This window comes from Chionomys nivalis, chromosome 8 (genome assembly GCF_950005125.1).
Source record: "Chionomys nivalis chromosome 8, mChiNiv1.1, whole genome shotgun sequence".
In the NCBI taxonomy this organism is placed as follows: domain Eukaryota; kingdom Metazoa; phylum Chordata; class Mammalia; order Rodentia; family Cricetidae; genus Chionomys; species Chionomys nivalis.
In genome coordinates this window covers 85,631,768-85,645,582 of record NC_080093.1, presented here as the reverse complement: position 1 = coordinate 85,645,582, position 13,815 = coordinate 85,631,768, and the positions used below count along the sequence as shown (strand labels likewise).

The window sequence follows — 13,815 nt, the reverse complement described above, 5'->3', positions numbered from 1 at the left end:
CTGTCCAAAGTGAGCACTAACTCACATGGAGGGAGCAGGAAGGACTGGCCCTCATGGAGGCGGCCTAAGGGCCCAGTGCCCTACCCTGAGCTGGACCTTGCACAGCAAGCTGGCACCACAGGCCCCTATGGTCTGCGTGACTTTAAAGCTGTCTTTATCAATACTGTGAAGAGGGAAGAACAACTGAGGACACATGCTCAGCCACCAGACTCCAATGCCAGAGGAGCCAGGAGCAGCTCACTCTGGGGCACCCAAATGACTGCAAAAGCCTTTCTTAATCAATCGTATTTTATTGCCAGTTATAAATATTTTCCATTTGTCCCATATTTACAATTGTAAAATAGTTCAGGATACTATACCCTCATCCACCTCTCTGCATCCCTCTATAAACTCCATGAAAATCGAGTAGGAAATAAAAAGCTCTTTCGTGGGGGGAGGCCACCCACCAGGCTCCCCCTCTCAGACTCCAGACAACCCCACGTGACGGCAGGCGACGCTGCAGCTGATGCTACACAGTAGCAAGGCAGTGGCTGGTGACATCTGGGGAGGGTCAGGACACCAGGCTCCGCAGGACATTGGTGATAGTCCAGTGTTGTCCCGAGCACTGCTGCAGCACCAGCTGGAAACCAAACTCCATGTCGCTGTTTTCTTGCAGCTCCAGGCAGCGCTTGGACTTGCGGTTCTGGATGGAGCCTCCCTAGGAGCCCAACAGAAAGAGCGTCAGAGGGCACAGAGGTAACCAGGAGGATCCAAGGAGCCCCAAGCTTTGGGGGTAGCTGGGACAATAGATGGCTTAGGAACCAGCATTCCCATGGCCACAGCTTCCCTCTGCTCCTGTGTACTGATCTTCTCCCAAGGAATGGATGTATGCCTCAGTTTCCCCACAGGGCCCTAGTGCTTTATAGGAGTAGAGGTATCCCTGCCCCAACTTCTATCTACCATTTTGGGCTGTGTCACCCTGCTTTGCTCCTATAACTAGTTCCTAGTCAGGGGACCGGCCACTGCTCTGAGAAGCCTTGTTTTGCCAATTTCTCCATGATCAACCTGCATCTGAGCATCCCTCAGACTAGGACTTCTTGATCCTAAGGCTCTCCAACAGCTGGAATTTGTTAAGGCTGGGCTCAAGGAAACTCAAGACCTTGGATATTGTCTATATGGCTGTTATGCTCTCAGGGCCTGAGCATACATGGATCTCCTGTACAACTGATGTTCTGGGAGGTTGTGCAGCCACAAATACTGTTTATGTCCAAAAGCCCCTGAAAATAGTGGTGTTCCCAAAAGTACCTATACAGCAGCCCAGGTGAGGTCCTGAGGGGTGTGGCCCCCTGGGACCACCTGCTGTGAGTCTGGGATGTCTGAGGATGTGTTACCATCAGTCAGACTTGGAGTTTAAACAGTCAGAGTTGCTTGACTGATGATCCCAGGAGCAGACACTGAGTATCTGCTAGACCCGCCTAGCACAAGAACTCACTCCTCCTGTGGTCCCCATCTTGGCAGTAACAAGGTGCTTTTGGGGGAAACTCAAGCAATTTCACACACTCATCTGGCTTGCTATCATCCAGTCAGGTACCAAATATTGTCAATTCTCCTCCCCTCCCGTCTTGTCCCAGCCAATCTTTTACCATGTTTGCCTGCTTCGGACCCCTGTCATCTTTCATCTGAATAACTTCTTCAGAATCCTAATAAGGGATGACCGGGTTGACATTCATGGTTAGCCTTGAAAACACCCTAGCACAAAGGCCTTCATGACTCAGGGCTGCTTCATCTCTGAGCCCTCCCCAGCTCCATACCCCACTTCCTTCCACATTTCTGGCCCCTGTTCATTCAGTGCCTAGGGCTCTTCTCTACAGTTCTGTGGCAGTCTAGCCCACAGCCACATCTTGAGGCCCAGCTCCTCTCCACTTCCCCAGGATTCCAGCCACCTCCTCCAGGTACCCAGATGGCATGGTGGTCTTCATCCTGTACCTTCTCCAGCTCATGCCAGGAAGTTCCCTGTGTGAGGGAGAGATGGCAAGTCTCTCTAGAAAGGAGCTCACTCCAAGGTGGCCACAACCATCCCACAGCAACCAACTGCTGACCTCTCCAGAGAACATGAAGACACATTTCTCAGGCCTACCTAGGAAACAGCACCCAGGCTAAGCCCTATTACTGGTTCACAGACCTAAAGTAGTCCTGTGGTCAGCCTGTCCTGGTCTCATCACCCTGTCTGTCTTGCTCCTGGAGGTGGGGACAGAACTCAAGAAGGAAGTCAGGACAAGTCCAGGACAACTCTGCCTGCTTTGCCTCTTTTCAGCCTGAGGCCAAGAGGGTAGAGTGCTGATCTCAGAGCTTATCAATTCTGCTTGTCAGCTGGGGGACTCAGGTAAGGGTCCCCCGTTTTACTTATCAATAGGCCTAAGGGGTAACGCTTGGGAGGATGAGCAGAAGGGCTCATGGGAAACCTGTTTCTCTGCAAGCTGGAAGATGGCACACATACACGGGTCTGTTCAGGGCATCAGCCTGGGGGAGGGGGTCATAGAAATGAGGCTGGACCAAGCTCCATCCATTACGCGGTAGATTCTAGCTGCTCAGCACATCTCTATGGCCAGAAACAGGCTCTGCCAACAGCGAGGCTGGATGCTTCACATCTCCTTCCTTTGCTGACAGCCATGCCTGTCACTGAGGCCTTCCTTGGGCACTTTCCCAAGGCAAGAGAGTGAGGAAGGAGAAGAAGCGTCTCTGTCAGAGCTGCAAGGCTGATATTTCCCAGGCCCTGTCCTGCCACAACCCAGCCCTCAGCACCATAAGAGACAGGAAGTGTGTGATCATTGGGTGAAAACAGCCAGTGTGGCCTTCCAGAAGGGTGTGGAAGAAAGGGTTCAAGTCCAAGAGCAGGAATGGGGCATGTAGAAGGAATTCCACTTGACTGGCACTATCGGCACCTTCCTGGGAGGGCTGTGTGAGGCTAAGAGCTCTCGCCTCAGCAGAAAGAGCTTCTGGAAAACTGAGCAATGTCAAATGCTTTCAGGAAACACACCTGGGGGTGGGGAGTACAGCCAGGCCCTCTTTGGTGGTAAAACCAGCACCAGCCTTGGGCACTACCCTCCTCCTCAGAACATCTCTCTCACAGAACGATTACTAAGCCTTTTCCTACCACCCACCATACATGCAAAGAAGCCTCGACTCCTATTCATAGCTTCCTCACACTGGGAAGCAGCCTAGCGTTTTTTCTGTCATTGTCTTGACCTGTAGGTTCTTCACTAGAACTAACATTATTTGCCATTTTCCTGGCACCTTGCCTGGTGTGTTCCCTGTCCAATCTCATGAGTTTCTTACAATACCATCCAGAGGGGGAGGTAATAGGAGCCCTCATCTTATAGAACTGGAGGTTGGGGTTTTGAGAGCCTGAGAGAGTTTCCCAAGGTTCCATGTAGAGCCCAGCTGGAACCCCAGGGAATCTTCCCCCTTCCCTGTTTTCCATTAGATAAGTAGCCAACAAAGCTACCACTTACCCTACCGCACGCCTCTCTGTGAGGTAGGGGCTAGACTAGGAGTTGGTGGTTCCCAGTGCTGGGGTAGAGGAAGATGTCTCAGGGAACTAAAGCCTGTTTGGTCTGTTCCCTTTGAGGGATCTCTGAAGGGATAGGATTCATGCATCCTTCCAGCCACTGCCCAATGTTCAATGAGCATCCATCAAGTGCCATGCACATTTCTTAGCTGCTTCAATGTATTCATGACTGAGAAAGAGGAGGGTTTTGTTCTTGTGGCAACTGCGCTCTACGAGGGAGAGATGGCAACTCTAGCAAGGAGAGGAGAGAATGAGGCTATGCCCCGAATCATGGAAACTCAGGAGGAGGCATAAGCATGCTGGGAGCAGGGATGATTATTAGTTGATAATGGTGAGGCCTGAGCAGACACAGAGAGGAAGACAGTCGCAGGTCCAGGGACCTGATGAAAAGCTCCACGGGCGTGGGGTAAGGTTCAGGAAATTCTTGGGGTACATTTGTGCAGAGGCAGAGGTAACATCGGTAAAAGGGAAGCGATGTGGCCCAAGGAGTGAGGGTAGGACCATTGAACTCTGGATTTTTGTCTGCAAGGCAGAATTAACCTGTGCTAGGTTGGATCCACGTGCTAAGCAGATCCCTCTGGGTGCTGGGCTGGGCCGAGTTTTGGGAAGGAAGGATGCTCAGACCTGTACCAACCAACTCTTGTCCTAATCTCCAGGGGTTTGGACTGCAGCTCTGGTCCAGTCTCTTGGCTCTGGAACTGGAGCTGGCTGCTGAGATCTGAGCATTCCTCTCTTCATGGAGGGCCCTGCTTGTTGGTTTACCAGTCCAGTCATCAAAATTATTTGTGTAATACTTACATCTACGGGATCTAGAAACACACAATACTTTTAATTAAAGAATTTAAATAAGGGCAATTAAACCTGGCAGGAGAGAAGCTGCAGCACACAGAGGGCTTAATTGGAATGAAAACCTAATTAAATATGGAAGCAGCCATTGAAAAAAGGCAGAAGTTGTATGTATAGGATAAAGAATACTAATAATGATTCCTAGAACCAGTCCCAGTCACTGTCTTGTTCTTCCTTCAGGCAAAGGGCCAAAGCAGAAGCAAGTAAGGAAGGACTTTTTCTCAGGACTTGGTCATGTGGCCTAGGGAGTGATCATGTGACCTGGGCTTCTGCCTATCATCTCATCTACCATTCTGGGCCACTCGATATCTTAGCACAGAGGACTAAGGATACATTGGGACACATGGAAATCACTGTCTATGAAAATCTCAGACACCGATCTCAGGTCATGATACAGCCAAGAACCTCTCTACCAGAGTATATTAGACTGTGGCTAAGTGTGGGTCAGATAGGACCGGCCTAGCCCTACCCTACTGAGGAGGGGCATGCGGTGGTGTTCTCCTCACTGTTTCCCTGACAGGTAGAAATGAAGATTTCTTGTTCATAAAACCAGAGACTGAGGCTTGGGGAGCTGGGTCAGGCTCATGGTTAGCAAGTAGTGGACTGGGCTTGAAGCCCAGGGGTTGTCCACTGGAGAGGACAGTCACCAGAGTGCCTGGGAAACCTGGCCACTACCCTGCTTTCTGTTTCAGCGGGTCTCAGACATGGCCTGAAAATGGGCCTCTTGCACTCCCAAGTGCCGTCCTAATGGCAGCATTGGTCCGGGTTCCAGCATCCAAGGATCAGCAGCACTTTTTAGGAAACTCCTGGCCTTTGTTCCTGGGCAAGAGGCTCTGGGCTGTTTGGGCTGGCCTTCCCTATACTCGGGTAACCTAAGGCCAACTGTACCGGATCCTAGATGCTGGGTTTGCTGCCACCTTCGCTTACCCCAAACTAGCACTCCACCTTCCTTGCTAGTGAACTTTCCAAAGGCAAGCAGCCCTGTGGGTCTTGGGCTTTAAGCTCAGCCAGTTGCAAAGTTTCCCAGTTAAGTACTTAATGATTGGTAATCAAATACTTCAAAGCTTGGGCAGGACATTAGGCCTAGTTACAGAAACCCCAAGATTAGGTGTTTTGTAGAGTAAAGCAGTCTTTGTGTAGCATGAATATTCAACACTTACTGTATCCAATGTGTACTTCAGTGTTTTCTTACTTCAAGGGGATTCACCTAAGCCTAAGTGAGACGCTGCCTTGGACTAGGTGTGTGGAGGCGCTGAGGATGGGTATCTGTAATCAAGGAGAGACAGAGAGGACCCCAAAGAGAGCTGGGCTCCTCGGTCTAGAGAGTTGGCCAAGGTGGCTATGGCCTGGCCAGTTCACACATGCCGGACTCAGCAAGGAGACCCCAGCCTCAAATTCCCACAAACTGCTTTTCTGGACAAAGACAGAGCCATCCTGGTGTGGAAATTTACAGTGTGGATTCTTGAGACAGCATTCCTAGGTCTGACTTCTAACAATTACTTAACTTGTTTGTGCCTCATTCTCCTCATCTCTGAAATGGGTTATTAGAAAGTTTCTCATCGCCCCACCATGGTTTCAAAGAAGTATTTATAGAAGGTTAGCATAGTGCCTGGTATTTTATCAACACTATATAAATATTTGATACATTTAAAAATCCCATGCAGTTCTGGGAGCTGAGCAATCACATCTGCTCTTGTCCCTGATCTCTGCAGGAAGAGAAGGAAGAAGAAAATGCTGATTGCTTTAATTTTAAAAATAACTAAGAAAACAGGGTCTAAACAAAGCACTGTCAGTCCCTTGTAACTGGACAGTTCCCCTGCATCCTTTCCTATGACCTGGAAATGAAAAGCTGCTTTCTCCCACAGTCACAATGAAACACCCGATTTTAGCCCTTTCTTTCCAGAACAAAAGGTTCTCAAGACTGGATGTGCTGACAGTGCTTGGGGACAGAGCTGGAGAAAGTCAAAGGCTCCTCCTCCCTTGAGTGGAAGAATTCTCAGGCAAGGTTAGGCCCCCGGGGAAATGCGCCTCCAGACAGGTTTTGTAGCAGGATTTAATTTTTTATCTGATATTTATTTCACATCAGGTTATCACATTAGGCCCCAGCAGTCAGAAACAACTGTTCTTTGGCAGGTGAGCTGGGCACTGGCCTCTGTGATCTCCTGGGACATCTTCCTACCCTCCTGGCACCAACACATACCTTTGCTCGTCTCATTGACAGTCTCTCCAGAATGTGGCAAGTCCAGAGCTGAGATGTGGGGCTTCCTCCGTGTGACCCTGAACTCTCAGCCATGTCAATATTTCTTTCTACCAATGAACTGATAGTTGAGGGCAGCTAGTAGAAAATGCAAGCCAGAGAGCCTGAGACAAAATCCCCCTTTCAAACACAGCCACACCAATTTACACTGTGCTCTATGCAATATGAGCATCTGTTTAGTACAAAAGAGATCTTCCACCTCCTAGAAAATGCGGTTATAGGGAGAAATGCACATGCACACACATGCACACACATCACACACGTTCACACACATCACACACATGCACACACATCACACACATGCACACATGCACACATATGCACACACATCACACACATGCACACACATCACACACATCACACACATCACACACATCACACACCCACACATATAAAGTGTGTTTTGCCTGCTTCTAAGAACAGTAAACAAGGTCGATGAAGAAAGGGCTTTGCTTGTCTTTGGCAAACAGGAGGCTTCTAAGGGTCATACGTTTATTTTAAAGGGCCTCTTCATTTGATCAACAGCACACTGTATGTCTGTCTATCTGGTTGGGTTTTGTCAACTTGACACAAACCGAGGCATACCTGGAAAGAGGTACTTTCAATTAAGAAATTGCCCCCATCGGATTGACCTGCAGGCAAGTCTATGGGGGCATCTTCTTGATTAATGATTGATATGGGAGGGCAGCCCACTGAGGGTGGTGCTACCACTAGGCAGGTGGTCATAGTTTATATAAGAAAGCAGGATGAACAAGTCATGAGGAGCAAGCCAGGCGTAAGCAGCGTTCTCCAGGCTTCAGTTCCTGCCTCTAGGCTCCCGCTTGAGTTCCTGGTCTGACTTCTCTCAGTGATGGATGGTGATAGGGATATGTAAACCAGATTAACCCTTTCCTCCCCAATTTGCTTTTGGTCATGGTGTTTATCATAGCATAGAGGAGCAAACCAGCACAATGTCCACTCTGTCCCAACATCTCTAGTAGAGCTGCCTAACACATGAGACACATTCCTGTTATCCATACTACTGGACACTTGAAGAGAGTGTCACAGGTCAGGATGATGGGTAAGGGGTCCCACAAATTGTCATCATGAAGACCCTCATTTAAGTTTAGCTTCTTAATTTGTGTCTTTGGGCTGGCCCAATAGACTTGTGGAAGGCACAAACCCCGCATGCTCTGCAGCCTGACTTCAGTAGCTGAGACTTGTAGGGTTTCCGGGCTGGGAAGGTGTGAAAGCCGCCCAGTTCAGCATCTGTGGATCGCCGGGCCCCTCAGTGACCCACCAACCTCACGGATAACTCTGACCCTGGTTATTGTGTTTTCCCCCTCTGCTCTTCTGCAGGGCTCCATGGGACAAGCCAGCACCACCCTACACTTGCCGGTCCTAGAGATTCCAGAACGAGGAGCTCAAAACCTCTTGCCATCTTTCTGGTCTTCGGCACACCCGTTCCTTCTACTGCCATTCATGTGCACATGAGGGCTGGAGGAAGGCTGGGACTTACAGGACACAGTCACAGCAGCCTTCTCAAGGTTCCCCAGCAAGATCTTACAGAGGCGACCCTAGCACTGCATTAACTACCCAAAGCCACAGAGATTTTTAGGGTTGTGGTGGCCTTGTCAGCCATTGCTCTACTGATGTTCTTCTTGTGTCAGAGTGTCTGGGCTTCCCTTCCCCTTTCCTGGTCCAGAGGTCACTGACCAAAATGCCTCTTTCACCAATGTTATACTGTTGTCTTAGAATGTCTTCTAGATCCTAGGCTGAAAGGAACTCTCAGGAGATTGAAGGTTGTACACTCAGTTAATAGGAATTTATAATACCAGGAGATAGTCAGTTGGGGGATTTCTTTAAAGGGGCAGACGGGAGATAGAAAACTCATGGAAAGCAACTAATAGCTACCAACCTACCATTTCCCAGGCGAAGGAGGTTTCATAGTGTAGGGATGAAAATACTGGCTATTTTGGGAGATATTTGTTTGATTGCATGATTCTGGTCACCTTACCAACCATTCTTCAAGTCCAGAGCTAGAGGTTATCATGGGTTCCTAATACCATCCCACCCCTACCTAGCCATTGTCACCAACCCATCACCGTGGTCAACAGCACTGACATGTCTCTCAAAGACCTTCCCAACTGCTGTCTGCATGACTATCAAATCCTCCCACCTATCCTGGGGAATGATAGACAGTCCCTTCCCTACCTTACTCCCCAGCCACCAGCCTTTCCTCCTCCCCTCCGCCCAGCTGCCATGGGTATATTCAGATCTCACCAGGGATACTGCTATGGTTTAGACATCCTTGTGTTGACATCTGTGTCCTTGGCATGGTGGTCTGCAGTAGTGGGGCCTATTGGGAGGTCCTTAGGTCACTGAGGGCCTTGTTCTCTCTTTAATCCCTGTGTTAGTTATTGCAAAAACATGTTGTTACCAAAGAGAGCCTGAGCTCTGTTTTATTGTGAGCTCCCATCTCTAGCCATGACGACCACCATCCTTCAGGAAGTTGTCAATAGAATTGAGGAGAACTGTTCATTAAACAATCCCTTCTTGCTATGGTAATGGAAATTGATCAAGACAGCTTCAGAGCTTTGATTTAAGGTGAAGTCTAAAGGTGAGTGTGGCTTTAACAATCTTCCCCTCCCACCGGCCCCATCACACTCTAAATTCCACCCACACCACACAGAAGATACATCTTCTGAAAGAATGCTGAATTCTGCTGGGCCTTGGCCTAGGCAGAACTTCTGTTTGGGGTGCTCCTTTCCCTCTCTCCATCTAGGAACTGTCTGTACATGCTTTCAACAGTCAGATCAAACAAACTGCACACAGGAGTCCATCCTCGTGTTCTGCTCATGGAGTCGGTCACCCCAGGCTCCCAGAGCACGGCACAGCCCTGTTTCTGCACTTATCAGCCTGTTTTGTTGTGTGTTTACATGCCCCCGAGCTCCTTGAGGGCAGAGGCCCTGTCTGATTCACGTCTTCATCCCCCTGCCAAACCCCTGCGCTCAATAAATGTTTGATGAACGACTGAAAGAAAGAATGTTCATCATCAGAAAACTGCTCATCAGAGCCCTGTACATCAGCATTGCCAGGAAACATTCTCATCAGATGTGGTTTCAGAATGGCCATGTCTAGCTGTGTCTCAGTTCAGCCAGAAGCACTGGAAATTCAGAAGGGCTTGCAGAGGTTAGAGGGGGACAAACTATTTGTTAACCAGAAAGCCAGGGTATGAGATAGAACAGAGAAATGCAAATGCCTTTTTGTGAGGAATCTAAGAGAATCTCACTGAATTATTTTGAAATTAATTCAGCGTGTCTGTGAAGTTTAAATGTGGTCCTCAGGAGAGTAAATAATGCATACTTTGGAACCAGAAAAGAGATTCTAAATGCACCAGAGAAATCTCCTCCCATCTCAGCTTCTGCAGCAGAACATTCTAGTTGGTCAGGTCACTGCATAATATTCAAAGATTAAAATGTGTTAGAAGAAAATTAGCCCAAGTGCAAGACTCTGTGTGTGTGTGTGTGTGTGTGTGTGTGTGTGTGGCAGTCACAAGACAGGGTCTCTCACTGCCCTGGTGTTCATCGGTTCAGCTAGGCTGCCTGGCCTCCCCAGCTCTGGGATTATGAATCTGCACCACACATTCATTTTTTTTTTTAAATGTGGGTACTGAGTATCAAACTCAGGTCTTTGTGCTTGCAAGGCAAGCATTTTACTTCCTGAGCTATCTCCCAGGCTTAAGCACAAGGTTTTAATCATTTAAGAGGCTCCAGGCTTCCTTTGGCCTTGTGAGCAGTGATCTCCTCATCAATGAACAGCGGATGGATGGATTCCAGGTTTTCTGATAAATATCGATCGTTTTACATTAAGCAAAAATTGCATATCTAGTCATTATTGAATAGTTAATAGGAAGTGGCTGTTTGGGGTTTGCAAACTAGGAATTGAAAGATATTACTTCCAAGCAGTTCCCTTTGGTGTAGGGATCAAAGCTGTGGTTGCCAGAGCACCTGGGGAGTTTTAATTAGACATATGCTAACGTCCTGCAAACTGCCTGGCCCCCAGAGCGCTGCACAGCGGCACTGTCTGCTTGGCTGGTCAACGAGTCCATTCTGGTAGGAGTTATGTGGGGCTGCCTGTTTGAGACTACATTCTGCTATGGAACAGTGAAGGACCTCATTGTGAGATGGATTTTTTTTGAGGCTGAGGTTCAAAGACGGACAGACAGAGCTGTCTCCCTACTGTTTCCAGAGTTTCTGCAGGATCAAAGCCTGCAAAGGTGGCTGAGAGATTTGGTGAAATAGGAATAGTCACATTTGGGTGATGCAAGTTCCCAAGACCCAGGACACCCTTCTGGCCTGTGACTCCCCTTAGGTTATGGTAAGATAGTCCAGAAGAATCTGTCTTCCTGCCTTCAGGGAGGTGAGGCACATGCTGGACCATTTCAGGAGTCAGCCACACTTGTTGGCACGACTAGTTCAAGGGCCAAAGTCTGAGATCCTTGGGTCAGTCTCAGATGCTGCCTGGGCAGTGACCTTGAGGCAGGCAAGGATGCCAAGAGCCCTCAAGGTCATGGTGGCAAGGGAGTTGAGAATATCTTTCAAACTTCATTTCAGCCTCCTAGCAGGGCCACCCACAGCTGAGGAAGCACACTCTACCTGCTGGTGATGATGAACTACCTTGGTTCTCTAAAAACTACCTTCCCATCTGTTTTCCCGGATCAGGCTCCCATTCCGAGTCTCTAACTATTCCCTGAGTCTATGATTTGAATGTGCTGTTTAGGATTGATACCACTCACTTAGGACAGGATGGCTCTCTCGAAGACCCCTGCTTCCTATACCCAGATCACAGGCCAAACATGCCTTGTGCCCACAGTGTAAGATATACCCCTCACCACCAGCATCTTCCATCTCTATGCAGGGACAGTAATTAGATCAAAGTTTCTTGTCTTGCCCTTCCAGAATCCTTCTTCCTCATGGCAGAAGCAACTGTCTGGGAGGTTTGAGTGGTGGACTTTTACTGTTTAGTCTCCTGAGAGTTGACAGTCCCTCTTGCACCCCCCCGATTCTGTTTAGGTCCCCAGGTGCTCTGGAGTTCTAGAACCATATGGGGCTCTCTCGCCTCCTGTTAGAATCAGCTACCTTACTACCTAGAAGGCCAGCATCCCCATCCACAGGCTGAAACTGCTCCTAACAGTAGACACCCTCTGGTGGGAAGCTTTTGGGGCAGAGGCAAAGAGTCCATTCGAATCTGGGTATCTGACTCCTGGGATTCGTCTTCATAATGAGAGGCGTAGTAGCCAAGGAAAGGTAATGAGTTAAATGCAGGCCTCCGAATTGATGGAGACCAGAGGAAGGAAAGGTCCATGGTCAGCCACGTGGGGGCTGCTCTGCACAAACCGTCCAGACAATGCCCTGAGCAGGAGCCTCATCCCTACAGCGATCACTACCTGAGAGAACTGCCAATGCAGCTTCATCCTCTTGGCCTTGGCGTAGCTGCACTCGATGAGCCGTGGCCGGCTGTTGACGTCCACCAGACAGCGGTTGTCGTCGTCATCAACCGTGGGGCTCAGGACACCCACGTGGATCTGCTGGCCGCTTGTGTAATACACATTCTAGGGTGAAGAGAAGGGGGAAAGGTCAAATGACGCTAAGTGGCCATTGTCACCAGACAACTGGAAAACAGACCCCAGATTTTTATATACAGTGACTTTCGGAAGCCTAACTAAGACAGTGGACAGCAAGAAACTCTTCCAATTTGTGATCCAGGAGAGCATTTGGTCCACACGGATGGAGTATGGAGACAAAACTTTCAAGAAACAAAACTCGCCCCCACTGCACGGCACACTCTGATATTTTCCATTCTATTCTTGCATTGAGAAACTTTGGCCATAACCTTTTAAATTGATTTTACCACCCAGAGCTTTGAAAGTACCTCTCGAATCCATTATGTGCAGACTCGCTGGCTTCCTTCATAAATATTTTGTGCCAGATGCTGCACTTGACCCGGAAACAGAGCACAAAGGCCCAGGCCCTGCCTTTGTTGGGGGCTGGGAGGCGAAAAGATGCAGAGTTTCCACCTCTTCTAAGCCAGTATACAGCAGGGGCTAGCAAGCGTGTCCCAAGGGGTAACACTGTTGGCCTTGAGGGTACGCTGGGGAACCTCCGGTCCGCACTCCTATTTAATAAGGGCTCGCAGCTATGGCTTACTACAGTGAGGGATGCAGAGCGTGCCAGCTAAGGAGGAGGCGAGGGAACGAGTCACTGAGCCTGGCCTCAGCAGCTGAAGGTTCTGTCTCAGAAAAGCCACCCAAGACTCTGTTTTGTGCTGTTTCCAGAAGGAGTGTGTCACGATGTGTGAAGCACCATCTACCAGGGATTCCACTCACTGGAGCCTCAGCACCCAGATTTCTGCTAGGACAGCCTTGGCCTGACACGTAAAAAAAATACCTCTCTTTTTCCTCCCATTCTGATCTTCTGTCAAGTCATTAGCAAAATGACTATTAGCAAAACCCAACTAGAGGCCAGAGAACATGGGAGCCCATTGAAGTGCACCATGCGGCAGCCTCCCTGGGTGGGAGGAAAGGGGTGGAGAGAGAGGGACAAGTGTTATGGCCAAATCAATCCCCTAAGAGCATCTCACAGTTTATCATGTTAGTAAATCCAGGGCTGAAGACATCAAAACCAGCAGCCTTACTGATTGCTCTCGTTACAGAGGTGAAAGAGTGTAAAGACCAGAGTTCTAAGCAGAGGCAAAAGGTGCAATGCCCAGCTCCACATGGAGATGTAACTGGAATGCAAGAGGCAAGGATGCCTTGTCAAGTTAACCTGGTTGAGCTCTGAGTTTCTAGTGTAAGGCCAAGGAGGTCCGAGTCTGTGGCCTGGATTTCTAGGCTGCCCGAAGGAAAGCTGAGGACCTATTGAAATGCTAATTCACTGGAGTTAAGGAAGAACTTGACAGAGGTAGGATTTAAGGACCTTCAGTAGCTGTGCAGTTAAGCGTAACACTTATCTACCTATCCAAATAAGAACTCAGTTGAGAAGTTGAGTTCTGGGGATACAGAGGTGAGAAAGCTGTCGTTGTTGTGTGGCTGAAGCCTGGAGACTGAATGGGTTAGGATGGTCAACCTTCTCTGTCAATTGGATGGGATTGAGAATTACCTACGGGGTAGGGTAGGCTAGAGTTG

General features: G+C 48.9%; 1 protein-coding gene across 1 annotated transcript in view; it reads right to left on the bottom strand.

Moving 5' to 3' along the window:
* Window positions 1-294: 294 nt before the first annotated feature.
* Window positions 295-13,815, bottom strand: part of Galnt18 (polypeptide N-acetylgalactosaminyltransferase 18) — a 327,380-nt gene continuing 313,859 nt past the window's right edge. Inside the window, exons 10-11 of the mRNA XM_057778042.1 lie at window positions 12,079-12,243; window positions 295-697 (exon numbers count right to left, since the gene is read on the bottom strand). Of these exons, the coding sequence (XP_057634025.1) occupies window positions 551-697; window positions 12,079-12,243 (312 nt within the window). The 3' untranslated portion in view covers window positions 295-550. The remainder of the gene's footprint in view (window positions 698-12,078; window positions 12,244-13,815) is intronic.